Raw genomic sequence first — 20,863 nt, forward strand, 5'->3', positions numbered from 1 at the left:
AAAAGAGCTCCTAAGCCAGTTGCAACCTCTTTGTTTTTGCAGGTGTAGACCAAAGAGCACACCTACAGAGCTGTACTGCATGCAGACATCACCTCTCTCTACAAAACAGCACAGCTTACTAGTTGACTTGCAGGACTGTGAGGACCGTAAAACATGCATCACATGATGATGATGAATTTGGCATTTTTATTAATTTTTTATTAAATGAGCATCTACAGTTACATTATTGTTAAGGAACCTAATTAAATGCTCTGTGTTCCACAACACAAGAATCTCCCCCCGCCCCCCCATGAGCCCAGCTGAAAGAATTTTCAAAGATGCAAAGTAATATCAGACAACAAAATGGCAAGACAAAAACCTTTGAAAATGCTTCCAAGATCTTCACGTGCCCTGGAATACTCAGTGGCCATTAACATTTGTAATTTTACAAAAATATTTTCCATCAGAAAACTTTTTTTTCTATGTTTCCATTGCCCAGTGAAAGACTGAAACATGAAAAAGACCAGAGCAGAAGAAACAGCAATACTTCTTATACCTGAAGTCATGTAAAATTTTCGTCCTGTGTGGGGTCAGGAGTTGGACTCAATAATCCTTGTTGGTCACTTCCAATTCAGGATATACTATGATTCTATGAAATGCCTCTTTAAAACATTTAAAACAGTCCTCTCCCTCACCCTGCTGGCCGCCCCTCTTTTGATGCAGCCCAAGGTACTGTTGGCCTTTTGAGCTGCAAGCATGCACTACTGGATCATGTCCAACTTTTCCATCCATTAGAATCCTCAAGTCCTTTGCAGGGCTGCTCTCAGTGAATTCTTCTCAATCTGCACACATATTTGGGATTGCCCCAACTTAAGTGATACATCTTGCACCTCATTAGGTTTTGGTGTGTCTGCTTTTCAAGTTTGTCCAGTTCCCTCTCTATAACATCAATTCATTCCATCACATCAACTGCATCACTCAAGCTTAGTTCATCAGCAAACTCATTGAGGGTGTGCTCAATCTCACTTCCTAGGTTATTGATAAAGATGTTGAAGAGCACTGGTCCCAAGACAGATCCCTGAAGGACACCACTTGTCACCAGCCTCCACTTGATGTTCAGATCTTGTTCAGACCACCCTGTGGCTGCAATCATCAAACCAATTTTTTATTCACCAAATAGTCCAGCTTTCAAAATCGTATCTTTCCAATTTAGAGACAAGGATGTAGTATAAGACCATGTCAAAGGCCTTGCCCAAGTCCAGGTTGACAACAACATAATGCTGATATATCATTGGTATGATGATTCAAACATAGCTAACATTATACAAAGCATTCTGGGGACAGCAAAGGTAAGATATTTCCTCCCTGATCTCATCAACACACAAAATCTCTCTTCCAGAAAGATAATATAAAAGGTAATTAGTGTGGCTCCAAATTCTGTCTGAAAGCAAGGTTAGTACATGATCATTCACTGCACCAGTAAGACCATTTGAACTACTATGCACTTTAGGAGCTCAGTTTCTCACCTGAAACTGTGGCTTCATTTGGTTAAGTTTTTGTTGTTCTAAGGCAAGACAAACATAACTTCCAAGATCAACTGTTGATGTAAGTGTGAGTGCCTCTTGAAGAAACTGTAGACCATGCATAGTCTAAAAGAAAATATTTTAGTGATATTTTAGCAATATCTCAGTATTTCTGTACAATATAAAAAAGTTAGCCCAAATCTAAATTTGAAAGAACCATCCTCAATGCAGACATGCATATGTTATCAGTAAATTTCATTAGAATAGATTATTAGTAGGAAAACCACTAGTTTTCACTAGTAGAAACTGAAATTATGAAGCCCTGTGACTAGAAGCTCTCAAATCTTTGTCCTTATGAACATTTGAGCTTAGTAGCTATACAGAAGCTAGTTTAGTAATTTAAGTTACAATAAAATGATTCTAAAAAAAAAAAAAAACAATTGAAATGACAACTCATAGGGTTTGAAAAGGGACAAAGATCAAAATCATCATCATTCTCAATGACCACCTGGGTAGTAAAACAGACTGTGGAGAATTATCTTACCATTTCTCTTTCTAAAATAATACCTTTAATAGTTGGTAGTCACAAACTATTAACAATCTAGAAATAATTGTCACAATTGCTTTCTTTGTATTTTATTTACCTTATTTAGTTGCTCTTCCAATAACCAGCACTGTTGCCTGATAGGTTTTCCTTGATTAATTTTAAAATTCCAGATTGCCCAAAGATCAGTCAGTTCTTTCATTTCTTTACTCAAATTGATAATGGTTTCTTCTATAACTTGTACAGATTTTTCTACTTTTAATATTAAGCCGTCACTTATCTGGTAAATAAATAAGAACACACATTTTCCACCATTTGTATTAAAAATATACAATACAACCTCATAATATTAAAATATTAACAACATTTAATAAAAAGCAAATATTTTAGGATAACTCCTTTGAAAATTTTTGGTACTCTACATGCATTTAAACACACTACTCTCTTAGTAATAGACATAGCTGAATAGATTTCATATACTGAGGCTATAACTACTATTATTTTTTTAAATCCAGAAGAAATCAGTAATGATCTAATTATTGCCATCTGATAACAGTTCAAATGCTCATACAAAATTTGGAATTATTTTTGAACTAACAGAACTATCCAGAAACAGCCTTCTGGGGAATAGCAGCTGGATGATGATAGGAACAAAGGACAGACCACCCTGTGTTGACAACTATAGCAGCACCAAAGCATGGGAGACTGTTCAGCATTTGAACATTGGCAGGTTTTCCTCTTTTTAACAGAACTCAAAGACTGTAGCAAACCTGATAATGCTGTTGCTGCTTTTCTCATTTAAAGACCTTCTCTTTTAAGAAAAATTGAGTTTGTAAATTACTAGTTTGGTCTGTATCACTTCCAGGCCTTTAGAGAGAACATCTGAAGATACACGTATACTTTAAGTAATTTCATAGAATAAAATCACAGAATCATTAAGGTTGGAAAAGACCTCTATAATAATCTAGTCCAACCATCAATCCATCATTACCATGCCTCTCAGTGTTATATCTGCCCTTTTCTTGAACACTTCCAGGAACAGTGACTCCAACACCTTCCTGGGCAGCCTGTTCCAACACTTCATCACTCTTCCTGAAAAGAAATTCTTCCTAATATCCAAACTGAACCTCCATTGATGCAACTTGAGGCCATTCCGTCTAGTCCCATTGCTAATTATGCAGGAGAGGTCAACCCTCACCTTGCCACAGTTTCCTTTCATGCAATTGTAGAAAGCAATAACATCTCTCCTGAGCCTCCTCATCTCCAGATTAAACAATCCCAGTTCCCTCAGCTGCTCTTCATGCAACTTCATTTTCAGACATATTCAGCTTACTGTTGCTCTGAATAGTTTATCCTTGCCTGGCTGTATTCAGATCTGACAGCACACACTTCAGCCCTCACTAGCTGCCTCAGTACCTTCCTTAAGCAATTTTTTCCACACCATTTTCCCTTTCTCATCTTCTCAGCTCATTGTGACTGGTCCCTTATCTCTCTCATAAAAGCAGAATTAACAGCTGCATATCCATGCTGTCTACATTAATTGAGACCACAGTTTACAAGGCATGGCATAGATAGTGAATCTCAAGCAATCATCTCATGAAGAGGTGCTAGAAAATTAGATTGAAATGCCTAGGCAATGCAGCTTATTTCAAAAAATGTAAATAAATCAGGAATGATTATCTATGTATAAAGAAGCAGCTCCAGTATCCATTTTCTTAGAACCGCATACACTTACGTTGCGGAAGACTGACTCTTAGTGGAAGTAAAAAAGCCAAATATCACACTTACATCTCTCCTGCTTTCCAACATGAACAAAATATATACATCCACATATTATGTTTAGTACGTTTTCTGGCTCACTGGTTAATAGTCACCTCATTACCAAAACCAAAAATCATTATACTTATTATAATACCATTATCACTCATATAAGACTTCGATATCTTACAAATGTATACCTGCCTTTGTACCTTTAAAATCAGGTAATGGTGAAGTCACAATCCATCAGTCACAGAACTGGGATTAAGCCCTAACAGGGGCGAACATCAAATATTCAGTACAATTTATCAAATTATACTAATTTATATAGAAAACAAGTGGCTAATTCCCTCCTGCTAGGGAAAAAAGGATACAGAAGTAATTATTGATGAAATCTTCCAGAATTCTTATGAATTCTGCTCGGTTTATACAAGCTTTCCTACACATCAGCTGGGATAGGATACATGTCAACCCGTGAACTTGACTATTTGCTGCAGATTTTTTCATAGATGTATCTGTGTCCATAAGGATTTTGTTCTATGCAACTAATATCATCAACAAGCACATCACCAGTATATACCACGCACGGTACGATTTCAGTAAAATTTCAGCTTTTCAGAAGCAAAAAGTGCCACTAGCTATATATTCTATGCTGTCCTATGCAACATATTCTCTGCAGAACAAGAAATATTTTCACTTCAAACTTTGGGAGATTAGTTCTACTTCCAGAATTATTCCATCTATTTCATACATTGTTGTGTATTAAAATGTTTGATCACCTTACAAGCATTTCAAGTTTTAACTTTCCCTCACTTTGATTTTGTAAACATTAACACTTCCAAATCAGTTTTTTTACAACACCATTTTCTGAAAATACAGATAACTAAATTTCTTCAAATGAGTATTTATTTATTTTATGAATTGGGAATGAGGAACTTTTTTGTAATTATTTTTTCCTAGATTTAACTGTAATTTCATAGAAGCATCTCAATCATTTCATTTTCTTCCTAACTTCTCCTCTTCCTTATACATGCACTGAAACAGAACAAATGCACTTTTGCTTTAGGCATGCTCTTTTATGAAGGTTAGAAGAATCTATACATCTGTCATATTCATAGAATCCTATAATTTGAATTTATTCCATGAGAAAGGTGGTAACTCCATGACATAAAAATCTCACCGTATTTACTAAATTAAGAAAAACGCGACCCAGATTTTCAGTGGAAAAAAACTTCTCTATAGATTCTTGCCACTTTGTATTAACTGACTCCATTGCATTTTTATTTTCAGCCTCCCTGCTTGTTTGCAGAGGCTCTGCTTGATAGAATTCCTTCAGATTTTGAATGTAGTCATTCACCTGTGAGAGATGGAAGATAAACATTTCTTTTTAAATCACAAATTCAGTTGCTATAGTCAGAAGGTATATAGACAATGAAGTTGAAGATAAAAGTCAGGCTATATTGAGCTGTTTACAGATTTTAAAATCTTTCTCCCCAAGACCTATAATGATACTAAACAACATTCAAATTCAGTAATCTGTAAACCAATAGTTGAAAGCAGACAAATAATTTCTGTCACAGATGTTTACATGTGTGTTATATACCAGCATAGTGAGCAATTATTTTCAAATATCGGTTTAGTATCAAGTAAATTACATTAGCAATAACTAGTAGCAAGTGCGATCTAGTTATTGACTATTTAAACTCAAGGTATCAAATACTATTGCTATTTTTATCCAATACATTCTACTCCATTGTCAATTTCTCCCTAAAGAAACAAGTGTTGCAGAATATTAAAACCAACATTACACCAAAATAAAAAGTGATGCTTAAGGCAATTAATAACACAGAATTACGTAATTGCATGGATTATACAGTCCCTTTTTAAATCCATACAAATTAGCACTTCAGAAGACACACAGATTGTTATAAATACCTATACCTACATATAAGATAAATATATTGACAAATATTTAAGATATGAAAATAATCAATCAATTTTTATTATGTATATAATGAGATACCAAAAGAGCACATGAGGAAAAAAACAAAAGCTCAATTATAATAGTTCCTATGACGATGATTAAATCACTAGAAAATCTGTACATTGGCTAATTATTACGGTGATTAAAGTTCAATGATCAGGGCCACTTTCCAGATGGTACAGATCTCCTCTAAAGCAGAAATAAGCTTACAAATACTTGGAGTGCTACTGTGGCACAGCACTTAAAGGATTTGTATTATTTAAAATAAAGCAAATGTTTGATTACAAGATTTTTCACCATTGAAACAGAATAAGTAGGAAGCCTATACCTCCAATGAAGACTTTAAAAAGGCCACATAAGTTGTTAGAATTTCTATTTTTGTACAAATACTTCTTTCAGCTTTTTTCAGTTCTTCATTCAAGAAATAAGTTTTGGTTTTAAAAGCTGCCACTTGCTCAGGTTCAAACTCTTTCATGTCTTTGATGATTCCCTCAGCTTCTCCCAGTTCACATGAAGTTTCCTTTCAAGATACAATTGTAGAACAAAATGTATGACTACAAAGCACTTGTGGATATTGATATCACATTGTTAATTTTCATTAGCATCACTATTTTTCTGTACAATTCAATTACTTTGTTGAAGAGCTCAATGTTCCCATTATGTGCTGAAATAAAATATTACAAGAAGGAAATGGTTTAACACTAAGAACTGTTTGTCCTTGAAGGTAGCCATTAAAATCAGAAAGGAACAGGAATCTCAGTATACGGATGAAGTTAGCCACTTCATAAAGCAAGAACAAAAACAAAGTGTTTCACAGAGGAACACAGCCAACCAGACCAATACGTTACCATTTATAAACAGTATAGAATAATTTTCTGAACTGATTTCTGAGTTTAACTCCATCTTAGCAGCTTCTGTTTGATACCTATTTTTAAAAGTACTATGTCCGCTCTAGAGCGTAACTGGGTATTTGCGAGTCTACTGCTGTAGTAGTTTGTATTTATTTCTAAAAATATTTAATGTTAACAAATCTGAGTACTTTTTTTTTTTTTTTTACCTTTATTTGATTTGCCAGCTCAAGGTGTTCATTCAAAATTCTTTCTGACTCTGACAGATGGGAACCAACCTCCACATCGACTGCAAGCCTTGAGGTGATTTTTTTAATTGACTGCAGTACCTATATTTGAAAACATTATTTATGTAGTTAATTTACAAGACAAGATGTATATAGACAAGTATAGGAAATCAGTTTACAGTGAAAAAAAAGAGAAGTAACACTTACTTGATACTGTTTAAACTCTGTGCTTTGTACAGTCAGAGAAATTAAGAATAAAATTCTACTATTTCACACCTAACAGTATAGTCAGAAATAGAAAAAAACATTCCCATCTGCACTCATTTTACTGGCAGTTCTTTTCTTTGTCCCAGGTATTCCAGTCTTGTTAATTCAGTAGGACAACTGTATTAAAACCTAAGTGTGACTGCATTGTCATAAATACTTTTATTACAATCCATTTTACAAAAACACCACACAACTTTTTTTCCAGAAAGTACATTTAAAGCTTCTCTCCCAAGCTAAAAGATCTATTACCACACAGATTTGTGTACACAATGTTATTTCATTGTCACAATAAATGATTCTCTGGACAGTTGAATTTAGCATTTTAGCACTTCTCTGGAATACTTTATTGTTAGGAGAAGGTTGGAATGGAGAGTGTTTTGCTTGGGAGCAATCTAACAATAATTGGTAACGTGTTCTCATGAAAAAAACCTCCATTTTTTAGTATAGATTTACGTTTATTGCTTGTGTTAACACTATTCAGCATTTTAACTATAAAAGCATGCTAACAAACCAGTGTGCTATTTGTAATTGAGTCAAATTTAATATTCACGTAGTTAAACGATGGAAATGCAATGCACTGGTTGTGAATACAATAACATGAAGGAATGTTACAGTGTACCTTATTTAGATGATCTTCAAGTGAGACAGTCCACTGTTGCTTCTTCAACATGAGTTCTTTATCATCTGGACACTGCCTGATCAGTTGATCCTCTTTTTTCTTAACATTCTCTATCGCTCTCTGAATCCCTATTACCCAAGAGCTAAAAATGGATAAGTGCAAGTGTTAGTATTTCTCAGTTTTGCTCAGCAAGCAGGCTTTCAATGATTAAGCAAACAAACTTCCTGTTGATTTGTATGACAAAGGATTTCATGAGAATTTTAAATTGTGACCCTTATAAGAAAAGAAAAAAATAACCAAGAGGAATATAAAAATGAATGCCAACAAAACTGATAACAAGTGGAATACAGGGATGACATCTCCAAACAAATCACTGGAAGTAAGACTCGCATGCTCTATACCCTGATCCAATGAGAAATGCATTATTTCATAAATAGTTTCAAGGTAGTATTACTAACACCATTGGAACTATCTAGAAACTGAGACCACAACTGGAAAGGTCCTAGAAAAGAGTAAAAGTACATGCCATATCATTTCTACCAAAAAAGAATGTTTTTTTGGATCTACAGTATTATTATAGTAGGTGAGGACTGTCACATACATTGTAAGCCAATATTTCCTTGAAGATCCTACTTTAACAGGTGAAAAAAAAAAAAGATATCAAATGACAATTGCTAATCTTGTGATTTAAAACATTTAGTATCAGGTAAACAACTCACAATCTGATGCTGGAGGCAGTTCTCTTCAAATTGTGAAGAGCTTACTGCAAATAAGTAAAATCTGAAGTTTTGAAACCCAGAAATCAACTGATTTACTACTGAAATTTAAATATAATGAGAATTTCTTGTTAGACGAACATTCAAAATACATTCTTTTATTCATGCAGTTTCATCATAAGCTTACTTTAATGCAGATACTTATACAAAGTTTCTTTCTTTGTCCTCTAAAGTTAAAGAGGAAATTCTGCTGGCTGCAGATAGGACTCAGAGTTATATTAAATATACTTTTTGCTGCATTCCTATTTTTCTAGTTGGTTTTAATTCAAAATCATATGAGCTCAAAAATCAGATTTACCAGTATTTTTATTTGAAACATTCTAGGTCTGTAAGTACTACCTTCAATCCAGTTTTGATACTATTTCAGTGTGAATATTTTCATCATTTTAACTTATTTGGACTATAAATTAGAATAAGGCTGTAAAACACTCTAAGAGGATTTGAAAGTAATAAAGAAATAACACATTTCTTCATTTATAATGTGAGTTGGACTTAAGATTAGGGTCAATGTTGCTAGCCTTAAGTCCTCCCTCAATGTTAGTGTATCAGTACCAGACCTTTTAAATAATAAACTGCCAGAGCTGTGATTAAACTGCATATAAATTGAGTGGCTCATAGAAATGAAAATAACAAAACAATGCAGAAATCCATTTACATTTTAATTCTCTTAATGTTTATATTTCCCCAGAGCTATAGATTAGTACTACACGTGGCCAGTCACTTTGATATTGCATCAAAATGGGTTTATTATGCTGTCATTAAGACAGAATATCATCATGAGAAAAATAGCAAGGTGTTAACCAGTTTGAGCAAGGTCATCTAGCTCCCTCTCTTTATAAATAAATATATCTTCTGTAAAAATGAATATTGGTGTGTTTTTGAAAACTAGTAGTTGTCTAAGTAGCAGAAGATACAATATCTTATCCTCTATGACATATGATGAAGCAATTCTAGAATTACTGTGTTTCAACAAGCACTTCAAGGACCTGGAAGCTATTTTCAAATTCTACATCAAATTCTTCTGGCTGCTTTCTAGATCCACCAGATAACAAACACTTAACAGCTATATATTTTATTGTCAGATTACACTTTCTCATTTATCCTATGGCAAAGCTAAAATTTTTCAGGTCCATATGTTTCACTGCCTTCAGATAGGAATTACCACATTCCTCAGGATTTCCAGTCATTGCTATGTAGGAAATGGGAAGATTGTGAAGGCAGTTATGACTGCCAATGATATGAGCAATAATGGAAAAATGTTAGTCAGACTTTGGTCTTGGTACATGTCCTGTTTTCTGTCCATATCATCGTCTTTGGACTTTTAGCTGTTCATACAAAGTTTGTTGTCCCATTTGATTAAACACTGGCCAATATTTAAGGATACCACATTGTTTATACATGAAAACAACAGAGGGCTCTTTTCCCTCTTATAAAGCATTATTCTTTCTGGGGGAAATCAGCGTTCTAGAATACAAACACCATGCTTGCTAACATTATTCATTGTGTCAGTCTTGGCTAGGTATAAGTAAAAAGTGTCTCACACACAATGCTTACTACCAGAACAGATTGCCCAAGATAATGTGGAATTTCCATCCTTGGAGATATTCAAACTTTGCCTGTGAGCAATTTTACTTAAGCCGAAGGTTTTGAATAAGAAATTGCACTAAATGATCTCCAGGGTACCTTGCCAATATAAATCACACCATGATAGTAATTATGAAGCTCATACCTAGGCATGTGAAGTATTCCATCTGTACAAACTAGCTTTACTCATAGAAATACATGGCAACATGGCAAACTCATATTTAGACCATGGAGTCTGAAGACAGCACAGAAAAATAGAAAAGCCATAATATTAAGCTGTTTTAAGAAAGCAAGCACATATGTATATGATGGAACAAGATGTTTAAAATATTTGGAAATATATATTGAAATATATTTATATATGAAAGATATGTATGGCTGAAACTGTCACTCAGAATCTCATCTACTTAATTAACTTCAATGGCCGTAAATAGATATTTTAACTAGTGAAGTAGTAAAGCAACAAGGAGGTATGCAACAACACAGCAAATATAAAAAAATGAAGACAATACCTGTGAGAATCTGCTTTATTAATTAAAGTTTGTCCTTTTTGCAACGTACTTGCTGTGCAGCCTTTAATTTCTTCCTTTAATTCATCATACTTCATTGACAGGACAGGCAAACTCAAGCCTTCTGAGTTAAAGATTTTAAGGTAATTCTCAAGAGCATTAACTGCCTAAAAAAAAAAAATAATTCAATTTTGTCAATATTTCTATTTAAACATGTCCACACATGCATTTATGTGAACGGATAATCAAAGGTCAAACAATATTTCCCAGTTCTTCAGTTTCCGCATTCTTTTGGACAATAGCTTTTTAATTTAGGGTGTGATACTGACTTAGTTACCACGGAAGAAAACATAATTCAACAAAAGTTAATGCAATTATGAGTATGTAAAATCATGTTTAGTTTTGATAAAACTAGTCTATTTTCAGCAATTATCAGGAATCTGAAATAGAACCAAAATAGCAACAGTAACACAACTGATAGTGTAAGTGTTCTGCAGAAGCATACTCATAAGTGCCTTTACCAGCACTTTCTTATAGCACCTATTCTGTTTTCCTTTAAAGCAAGAAGTTTCTCATTCAAATACCAGAAGAAAGGAACAAAAGTATTCCACCTTTCAAAGCAGAATAAAGACAACAGTTCAATACTCCATTATTAAAGCCACTGAATAGTAATTTCAGAAAAATAGAAATGGACCTAAGCCTACTATGTATAATTAGAATCCTAGCAGTAACACTGTAACCTCTTATAGATTTTTATGGCTTTAAATACCAGAATACCTTGAGACCTAAATAGTGCAAGGCAGCAAACATCTAATAGTATTAATTTCTGCATTTAACATGCACATTAACTCAGCAAAAAATATAATGTATGTAACGTGTGTATATATTTGTGTACACATATGTAAAAGGAAATCACCAATGAAACTTGAATTCTGTCTTTGAAAACAGTTTGACAGAAACTGTCTTTAGTCTTGCAGAGCAATGTGAAAATTTTAAATGAAACCTTAAGGTACTTTTTACACGTTTATCAAAGAACAACTTGAGTAGAACGGCAACTGGTCAAGAGTATATTAGAAGATGAAGAAAAAAAAATAAGGTCTCAGCAGGTTCTCTTCCTAAACATAACTGAATGCTTTTTATGTTCATCAGTCTACATCTCCAAGGATAATAGAAAGCTTCCATGGTTTGCACTGCCTTACTTCTCAGCTCTGTTGCTACTATGATCAACTTAAGGCTGCTAATACAAAAATTTATAATTCATGTTCAACTTCACTTGCAAGCAAGAGCAAGACATTTGCTTGATTGATTTTTTCCATAGCAGCTGCAGCAATCATTGGCAGTCCTCTCTGGTTCTGCACAGAAAAGCAATATCATGTTCTTATTCAGGCTTTCAACAGCTCAACTAAATCAACATTAAACAATGCACGTTGTGAGATATCCTTCTACCTCCATCTCTCTCTTTTCAAGACTAACATATGAAAGTAGCTGTTTTGCAACAGATAATTATAGGATGGCATAGAAAATGATATGAAAAAAGCATCAAGCCTGCCTGAAACTGTGGTACAAGAGCATATATAAATATATATATATATTTTAAAGAAATTGCGTCATTGATTTGAATAGTTGACAACACAAATGTATTTTGCATTACATATTCATATATAATGAATATGTAATCTGCAGATGCAGAAGAATTATAACAAGCAATCAAAATGCTTAACAGTAAAGTAGGTTTTTATTTTATTTTTAGTTTTCATTCCGGAATGTAAAGTCATAGATAATGAAAACCTTAAAAGCTATAATAAAAAAAAATAAGCATCAATGTGCTGAAGATAACATGAGTGTAATTTCTACAAGCCAAAATAATAGCCCTCTTTCCTGGACCATTTTGGGAATTTCCTTCCACTAAAAAAAAGTAAATGCCATGCAACAAGTCCAGATGTCTTTTTGAAAGAACTACTATTTCTCTCCAGGTTTCCTGTTTGTTACCTTGATCATTTTCCATTTCAATTCATGCTACTATATATATATATATATATATATATATATATAGAGAGAGAGAGAGAGAGAGAGAGAGAGAGAGAGAGAGAGAGAGAGAGAGAGTTATATATATATATATAGAGTTATATATATATATAGAGAGTTATATATATATAGAGTTATATATATATATATATATATATATATAGTTATATATATATATATATATAGTTATAAATCACAGAAAGTGAAGAAGAGAAAATTAAGTGCAGAGGTTTTGTACGTACACAGCCACAAAAACAGTCTGGGAAATTTAAATAGCATTATATATACATAATATACGTACAAAATATTATACTGAATTTTCTTTTTCTCACTTTGATTCTGTGATTTTTTTTTAATACACATACGTATGTAAACATATTCTTCAGCCACCTATCACAGTTTTGAGATCTTTTAGGGCAAATAAAGGGATATAGTCCCTTTGTATATCCTCTGCTTCTCTACTGACATCTGGCTCCAATGGTTTTTTTGCTTTCAAAATTCCATGCCTCATCTACTGTTTCTATGTAGTTTCTTACGCTTTACTAATTACCAAGACCAAAAGAAAAACACCTCTACTTGTTAAGTACACTTGCATCCAAAAGCTTAAACTGAATACATTCCATTAGATCACACAAACACATATTCCAATCCTTCCATGCTGAAAGTACTTTATATTTCCTCCTGTGTGTTTTCTTTAAAGCTAGTTACTGTCCATAACATCTCAAAAGATTATTACTTTGGACTGCTACTACTTTGGAGGAAAAAAAAAAAAAAAACAAAAAAAAAAAACATCAGTATCTACAGTCAGAAGCAGATTTGGCCTGGAGTTCTAAATCAGAAGTTGCATTCTGAAGTAACACATGTGCCCAAGCATGGGATACTCCTCAGCTAACTATAAACATGACTGTGCAAACATAGTGAGCTCAGTATAAGCCTTACTTATTTACTTAAAGCTGTTCAGATAAAAGTTCTCAAGCTTTTGCCTTACCAAAGCAAGGTCTGTCTATTCCAGGTGTCATTTCCCAAGAGAAAATAGCTACACACCTTCTCAGTGTAGAAAGTCAAATGGAAGATAACCAGACATAGAAATTGATAATTAAAGGTTAGCAAAAGGACTACCAAGGAGTGTGGAAAAGAAAAGAGCTAAGAAAAAAGCTAAGGAGCTGGCCAAATGGAGGCAAATGCACACCATAACATAAAAACAAACAAAAACAAGTATTATGCTTTTAAGCTAACGTGAGAAGTAGTATGCGTGTTTTTTTTTTTCTCTATGTTTTAAAATTAATCAACAAGAGATACAAAATATAAAACACATTTTCAAGTTAGTTCAAAACAACTAATGCTGTGCCCTTTACATGTAAGAAGTGCCCCAAGTTTCAAGGTATGCTCTTAGAACAATTGAAAACGCCTCTGTTACGATCTGTAGTAATTCACTTGCAGTGCACAAGGGGAGAAGGTCTTGTTTTATTTGTTCTTACACACATAATGGTGCGCTGAGCAGACGCACAGGAGTTAGTGTTATTTCAGATAGGTTCACCTGCCAAGCACAGGCCTGCAGTCTAAAATAGAATCTGCCTTTCTTTTCACACAATAGAAAAATTCATGTATGTAGCTCCTTATCTACACTAGAGGGAGATCACTGTCGCCAACAAGTTTGTTAACACATCTCAGTTTCCTCATTGTAAATGAGATCAGAAAAGATCAGATTTATTGGAGTAAAAGATGTCTCACTTCAAAGATCTGTAAAAAAATTTCTATCCTAAATACTGTTCCCATGTTGTTTAAACAAAATATCTGAAGGAACGTTATCACAAGTTGAGAGCAATGCTTACAGCCCCACCTGGTGCTCAAAACAAAAATTAGCAGAGGCAAAGTCTTATTTTCTCAACACGTGTAATAAATAAATATATTTGTTGTTGGAGTTTCCCCTAAAAATGATCTGCTCTATAAAGCTTCCAATAAATGATCTAATAAATGTGCTTTAAAAATTACACAAGACCACTTGCTCTTTAGTTATCATAAAATAGAAAATCAGTTAAAAGTTTCTAACAAGAAAATATTGGAAAACAATTTGCATAACTAATACTACCAGATGAACACACTTGTGAAGGATAGACTTATTGTAAAAAAAAAAAAAAAAAGAGATTTAACATTTTATGTACGGTTAAATTATGAGGTTATTTTCCATTCTAAATTGTTTTGCAAAACCACAAATCTATCAGTCCAGAAGAGCACACTGATGTTTGTAGGATCACAGTACTACAGGCTTAGCTTTTTACCTACCTTATCAGCTGTATTAAAAAAGTCATTGGCCTCTTGTAACAAGGCTTTCCTCTCTTCCATATGGCAACATACTTCTCCTCTTAACAGATGGATCTTCTGATTTGAAATATTTAAATGCTCTTTTTCTGTGTAGTCTTCTGAAAGCAAGATCTTAAGCGCTTCAGCTTCTAGTTGTTCCACAGTGAAGTTCCATTCCTAGTAAGTAAAGTTCAATTTTAATCAACTGCACAAAGGAAAGCAATACACCTTCACAACAGTCTTATAAATACTGGAAAACATATATTGCATTTACAGGCATGAAACGTATAACCTTCTGAAGTTATTTCTTCCAGGACAAATTTCTCAGCAAATTGTTTCAGCACAGGTATCAGTAGTGGCATCTCACATTCCTTCACAAAGTTTCACAGGCAGGAGGAGTCACTATCTCAGGCATATAGATGTATTCACCCTATGTACACATACTGTGTACGTACTTACACAGTTAATGCTTGGGTTCATGATTTCCTATTCTTTTTCAAACTTAATTCACTAATCAATTATCTTATGTCTTACTTTCACTTTGACTTCCATTTCTTTATGCTTTTGAAGTAACTCTTCATTTTCCAATAACGATGAGCCCAGGTTTTCCTTTTGAAGATAATCTCTGATGTTTTTCTTGTACCAGGATGTTACCTAAATAAATAATACAAAGGATTATCAGCCAGTGAAAGATCAGAGAAGTGTCCATCCACTCTTTAGGATACGTACAAGATTTCATCTACAAAAAGTCCTAATTTACATTCCTTTTGTTTCTAATGTTTATGCCTTTACCCAAATCATTACCTTTATATTACCCTAATGTTAATGAAAGCGGAATTAAAGGGTCATGACAAAAATAAACACCTACTGAAATATATGTAACAAAACAGGGACAAAAAATATATTCATGGAGGAACTTCAGACAACATTTTAATGCATTAAAGGACCACATTCACATTTTCCTACAAACTGTTCAAGCTAAACTCTGTGCTTTCATTTTAGCTATTGCAACACTACAATGTGTACAGCTATTGGAAAAAGTCAACAAAGTGCACCATGAGCAGATGTAGGACACAGATAAATTCTATCCATTAGTGTTGGTGCATTATCTACTGCTGAGGATTTCTCCTTTCATATGTGCACTTACACATTTGAACATAATCATTATCAGTTGTTAAAACTTCCATTTTTAATAACAAACATGCTTTGAAGCAAAAAAACAACAGAACCTTTCTATATCCCAGTATATAGAAATATTTGTAAGCAATTAAGGTCATAAACATTAATTTGCTATCTAAAGATTACAAGGGAAAAATTCCCTGCATTTACTTCGGTAAGATGTGATGACACTTTAATTCACTGGACTACAATGCTTGCTTTTTCAGTCAGTTAAACTGTCTTTAATAAAAATAAAAGTTTTGTGACACCAACAGTTTGTCTTCTATAAACCTGTCTGGATAACCAGTGTGAGTATATTCACCTGTCATCTGATTTTTACTCAGTTCTTACCTCTGCCCTTGATGCTACTAGGGACCAAGATTAGTTTCAGTTTTCTCATACATGCATGATTGGGTAGATAGAGAAAAATTACATTCGTAAGTCTTCCAAAGATAATCAATTATGCACAAAATACCCCAACCTGTCTCTGATCTCCATTACTACTAGAGATTATCAGAAAATAGGCTGCTGATAATTTCAGAGAGAAAAGTCAGACACCCTTCTTTAAAAGAAAAATAATTACATGTTCCTATATTAAAATTACTGATAAAGCAATGTTACAATCACGCTTATAATATTATCACATTCCAACTAGAGATTAAAGCAAGGTGCAGCATTTTTAGAAGCAGGTAGCATGTAGGGATCTTTATATCTGTTTGGGTATTTTTTGTTGTTGGTGTTTTTTTTTTTTTAATGCAGTCTTCTTCATTATCCAGAGGTAATTATGCATTGAAAAACAGAAGCAGTACAAAGAGCAAAAATCCACTCGTATCCTATACAGCAAAGCTCATCTCCAGTACTCTTACTTTCTTTGTGTCCTGGGAAGTCTCATTAATGATAATGTGAATTCACTATGCTGTTTTTACATACGTAGCATCATTTGACATCAATTCTTCAAATAGAGAGACTAAAATACGTTTCAAACCACTAAGAGGCTTTGATTTTCTGCCAGCCCTCAAATATACATGTAACATCTTGAAGACCAGAGGGATAAATTTTGCATAAAGTCTTTAAAAGTTAATTTCCCAGAGTTTGTATTTAAAAATGAATATACTATTTGCCCACAGTGCAGACATTACACCAGGCTTGACTCCATGCAAAGGCTAAACATTATATTTCAGTAAGTCTATTAAACCCATTTGAATTTGTCCCTTCTAGTGAATATTATCCTTAGCCTGGATGCACGCAGGATTTAACAGGTGGTTAACTGTCAGGTCCTTCTCTTTTGATCAGAAAAAGCTTGCCAGCAGATAAGTTTCTATACCTACCTAGCAGGAAAAAGAAACATCCACAAGGAAAACTCATTGCATAGTATTTTTCAACCATACCCAAATTTGGACAAATAAAGACAAATATTCAAAACTTGGAATCTCAAACAAAAATGGCTTTGATATACTAGATCAATAAATAAAGTTCCCTTTCTGTAATAGTCTATCGTAAAACAAGTGCATGGAATTGTTATTTTATTGTTATTGTGATTTGCCTTACTTTGTACTTTGATGCACCTTACCTGGTTCTCTTGTTGATGCCACAGACAAATCTGTAGAACCTGCTCCAGACCTCGACGCTGGTGTTTAAGAGATCTGTCCAGTTGCCTTCGTCTGTCTTGTAGCAGTTCAAGGAGGTTATCAATTTTCAAGCAGCTGCTCTGGGCTCCCTGAATCAGCTCAGGATTTGCATTTGGTCCCTCACGTTTGAATTCTTCGATGAATTCAGTTAGCTCATGGCTTTTGTTCAAAAGAGCAAGTGATTTTTCCAAGAGCTCTGTAGGAATAGAAATTGATAAGTTGAAGAAAAAACAACTCAAGAACACCATATAATTTGTAAATTTAGTACTGTTATTACAATTCAATATTATTGAATCTCATTATTTAAAAATATTTTGCCCAAGATAAAAAATACACTAAGGGATAAAAAAAAATACATGAAGGAAGCAAAATTATGCTTGAAAGAATCAGCACAATCACTCCCTGTCAGGAAAACACTGTACCTTTTGTATGATGCTCCTGTTGCAGAAGGAGTTCTCTTAAATTGTCAATGTCATCAAATTCTTGAGCATTTTTCACAAAATCTTCAACTTGGTCAATTTTAACAGCAAACTGCATTAGAAAAACAAAGTGTGGCAGGAAGTACAGTAAAATTGTCTTTCATAGAACTAGATCATAATCCTTTTCCCAAGAATTTAATCTCTTTTGTAGGGCAAATTCATTGCATGTTCTCGGGAAAACATTATCACTGACTGATAGCTACAGATTCTCAGTGCTCTTTCTATTGGAGTTCTCACTGATTGAGAGGACCCAAAATTCATCTGTCGTACTCTGAAACTACGGTCTGTCACTTTGTATGAGTACCTCAGAGTCTAGACACATATTCTGCATCTCAGACAATCCTTATCAATTTGTACCGCTCCTTTTCAACAGTGAAGAAACCAGAGTTCATATTTGTATTTCAGTGTAATAAATGTTGAAACCCACAATGAAAATAAGGAAAATTAAAAATAAGCCCTCTGCTTTCCCTACCACTTTTAATTTTCCAGATTTTCCTCTCTTGATCTGTATGCTATAAAAGAAATCCATCTGGCATCAGCATTTGGGATTTTACTTCTTATTTTTCATTAAAGAGTACCCTTGAAATAATGTTTGTGTTCCATCACAGTGTAAACAAAGATTTCCATTATCACAGGTTGTCATTTAAAGAAAAACCTCCCCATAAGAAATTTGAACAATTCCTATTTAAATCAATATTACATTTCTTCCTTTGATCTAAATATAATGGGTATGGATCCATACCATGCTCCAGCTGCTGTATTTTCCTTTAGTGATATAAGGCTGTTACAGGGACACTTCTATCATCCCCTCAGGGATTTAGTGTGCACCAAGTTGATCTCTGCTGATACATAATTTTACAGAGCTACATATGCTACCAGCTATTTCTTTGTATAATTACATATAGCCAGGACACAACAATTAGTAAGCCAATTGTTGATTCTTACAGATTTTCTCTTGGAGTTCTTAGGACAGACAGAAATAGAATATTTGCTTCTTTAATTTAATATATGGCCTTTAGCCATTGTTAAAAAGAAAAACTATCAGAAGGAAACTATCAGAAGGATTTATTAAACTATTTAAGTTTCAGAAATGTGGAGATAACTGAAGGCAGGGAGCAACACAGTAACTCTGCTTTAGCTCCTTGTATATAGATGAGTTAGGATAAAAGCCACAAAAAAGAATGGGGGAAAACGTTTTGAAATCTGACTCCACATAGATAGCTGGACAGATAAGTCTTGAGTAAAGGTCTGCAAGGTTAAACTGATGTTTCATTTGCAAGCATAATTACAGTAACTGTATGCATGTTACAGTATAAAACCCTTCAGTGTCTAATCATTACTAAACATTAACAAACATCTGAGAATTTAGCTCTTTTAATTTAGAATAATTTGAAACATAATGAATGAAAGAAACAGTGGAACACAGCTACTGAATTACATGTTTTAGGTTTTTGTGCAGTTATGTTTTCCACTGTCTTTTTTCTGTCAAGTACAAATTTGGAAACATCATGATTATGATTACTGTTAAAGCCTACATACTTTTGTTCCATTTCATCCTAATCTAAGCAGGAAAAAAAAGAAAGATGGATCAAGATATAGTTTTCTTAAGCAGTTCAATTTCTAGGAATGCAATAACCATCTATATCAAGTATAACAGTAGAAATACAGCGAAAAGGGATCATTATAATACATGGGAGGATTCCAATTAAAATCATTTGATTTAAATACAAACCTCCAGAGCATTTTCAAAGAACATTGTAGTAAGTTCCAGAAGAGCCTGTCTCTTCTTTAACATAATTACAAGGGCATCCCATGCATCCCCAAGCGTCTCTGCCATGGCATCATACACCTGACTCTTCTCCTTATTCTCCTCAGCAGCCTTGTCTGCTTCATGCAGCAGGTTCCACACCTGATCTTCCAAAGCCTAAGATGAAAAAAAATAAGAAACCCATAAAATGAACCCAAAATATTGAGCTGATATCAGGATACCTTTTCAATGGATCTGAAATTATCCACAAGTCTCTTACTTGCGTGCTTTATTTCTAGCTCCTTGTGACTGCAGCTTCACTGCCAGTTTCTGAATTTCTCCTGCATTTCAGAGACAACAGTTTTATGAAATTTCACGTAAAAGGAAGTATTAAGGTTACCATTCTATCTCTGAAAATTTAGATTCAATGTCTTTTACATCTGTTTGAACATAGATCTTCCTGAAAGCAGAAGAAATGCAGATCTGGATGATCTTTCATATGCCATCGTATTCTTTTGACATCATAGGGATAAACAAAAAAGTTCAAAGCTTTAGAAGTTTTTCAGTCTCTGATTATTTTAATATTATCCAGAAAATGTGTAGTTTAAACACACTGATGTATTTTCCAAAAGAAACAATTTACAGGCAATGTCTCAAGTAGAGCTTGCTGCACTGCCAAAGCTGAACACCAAATAGTAAATATTCTATTGTCAAGACAATAATTCTTTTGTTTCATTCCCTTTAATAATGCCATCATGACAAAGATAACTGCTAGGCCGGTTTCAGCTTACATTAAAATCTTCAATGTCAGTAAAATTGATGATGTTTGTTGCATGCTCTTTCTTTCCCTCCTGCCTCAGATCTTCATCATAGACGCAAATATAAAGTATATCTGCTGTTCTTACAG

General features: G+C 33.8%; 1 protein-coding gene across 9 annotated transcripts in view; it reads right to left on the minus strand.

Moving 5' to 3' along the window:
• CCDC141 (coiled-coil domain containing 141) overlaps positions 1-20,863 on the minus strand; it is a 65,312-nt gene that overhangs the window by 25,921 nt on the left and 18,528 nt on the right. For all 9 annotated transcript variants that reach the window (XM_048952680.1, XM_048952679.1, XM_048952681.1 and 6 more), the window contains 12 exons: positions 19,942-20,133; positions 18,153-18,261; positions 17,673-17,926; positions 15,479-15,598; positions 14,927-15,121; positions 10,622-10,785; positions 7,750-7,891; positions 6,846-6,965; positions 6,117-6,308; positions 4,985-5,161; positions 2,147-2,326; positions 1,506-1,628 (listed from right to left, as the gene is read on the minus strand). In XM_048952680.1, coding sequence (XP_048808637.1) covers positions 1,506-1,628; positions 2,147-2,326; positions 4,985-5,161; positions 6,117-6,308; positions 6,846-6,965; positions 7,750-7,891; positions 10,622-10,785; positions 14,927-15,121; positions 15,479-15,598; positions 17,673-17,926; positions 18,153-18,261; positions 19,942-20,133 — 1,968 coding nt within the window. The remainder of the gene's footprint in view (positions 1-1,505; positions 1,629-2,146; positions 2,327-4,984; positions 5,162-6,116; positions 6,309-6,845; positions 6,966-7,749; positions 7,892-10,621; positions 10,786-14,926; positions 15,122-15,478; positions 15,599-17,672; positions 17,927-18,152; positions 18,262-19,941; positions 20,134-20,863) is intronic.

This window comes from Lagopus muta, chromosome 8 (genome assembly GCF_023343835.1).
Source record: "Lagopus muta isolate bLagMut1 chromosome 8, bLagMut1 primary, whole genome shotgun sequence".
In the NCBI taxonomy this organism is placed as follows: Eukaryota; Metazoa; Chordata; class Aves; order Galliformes; family Phasianidae; genus Lagopus; species Lagopus muta.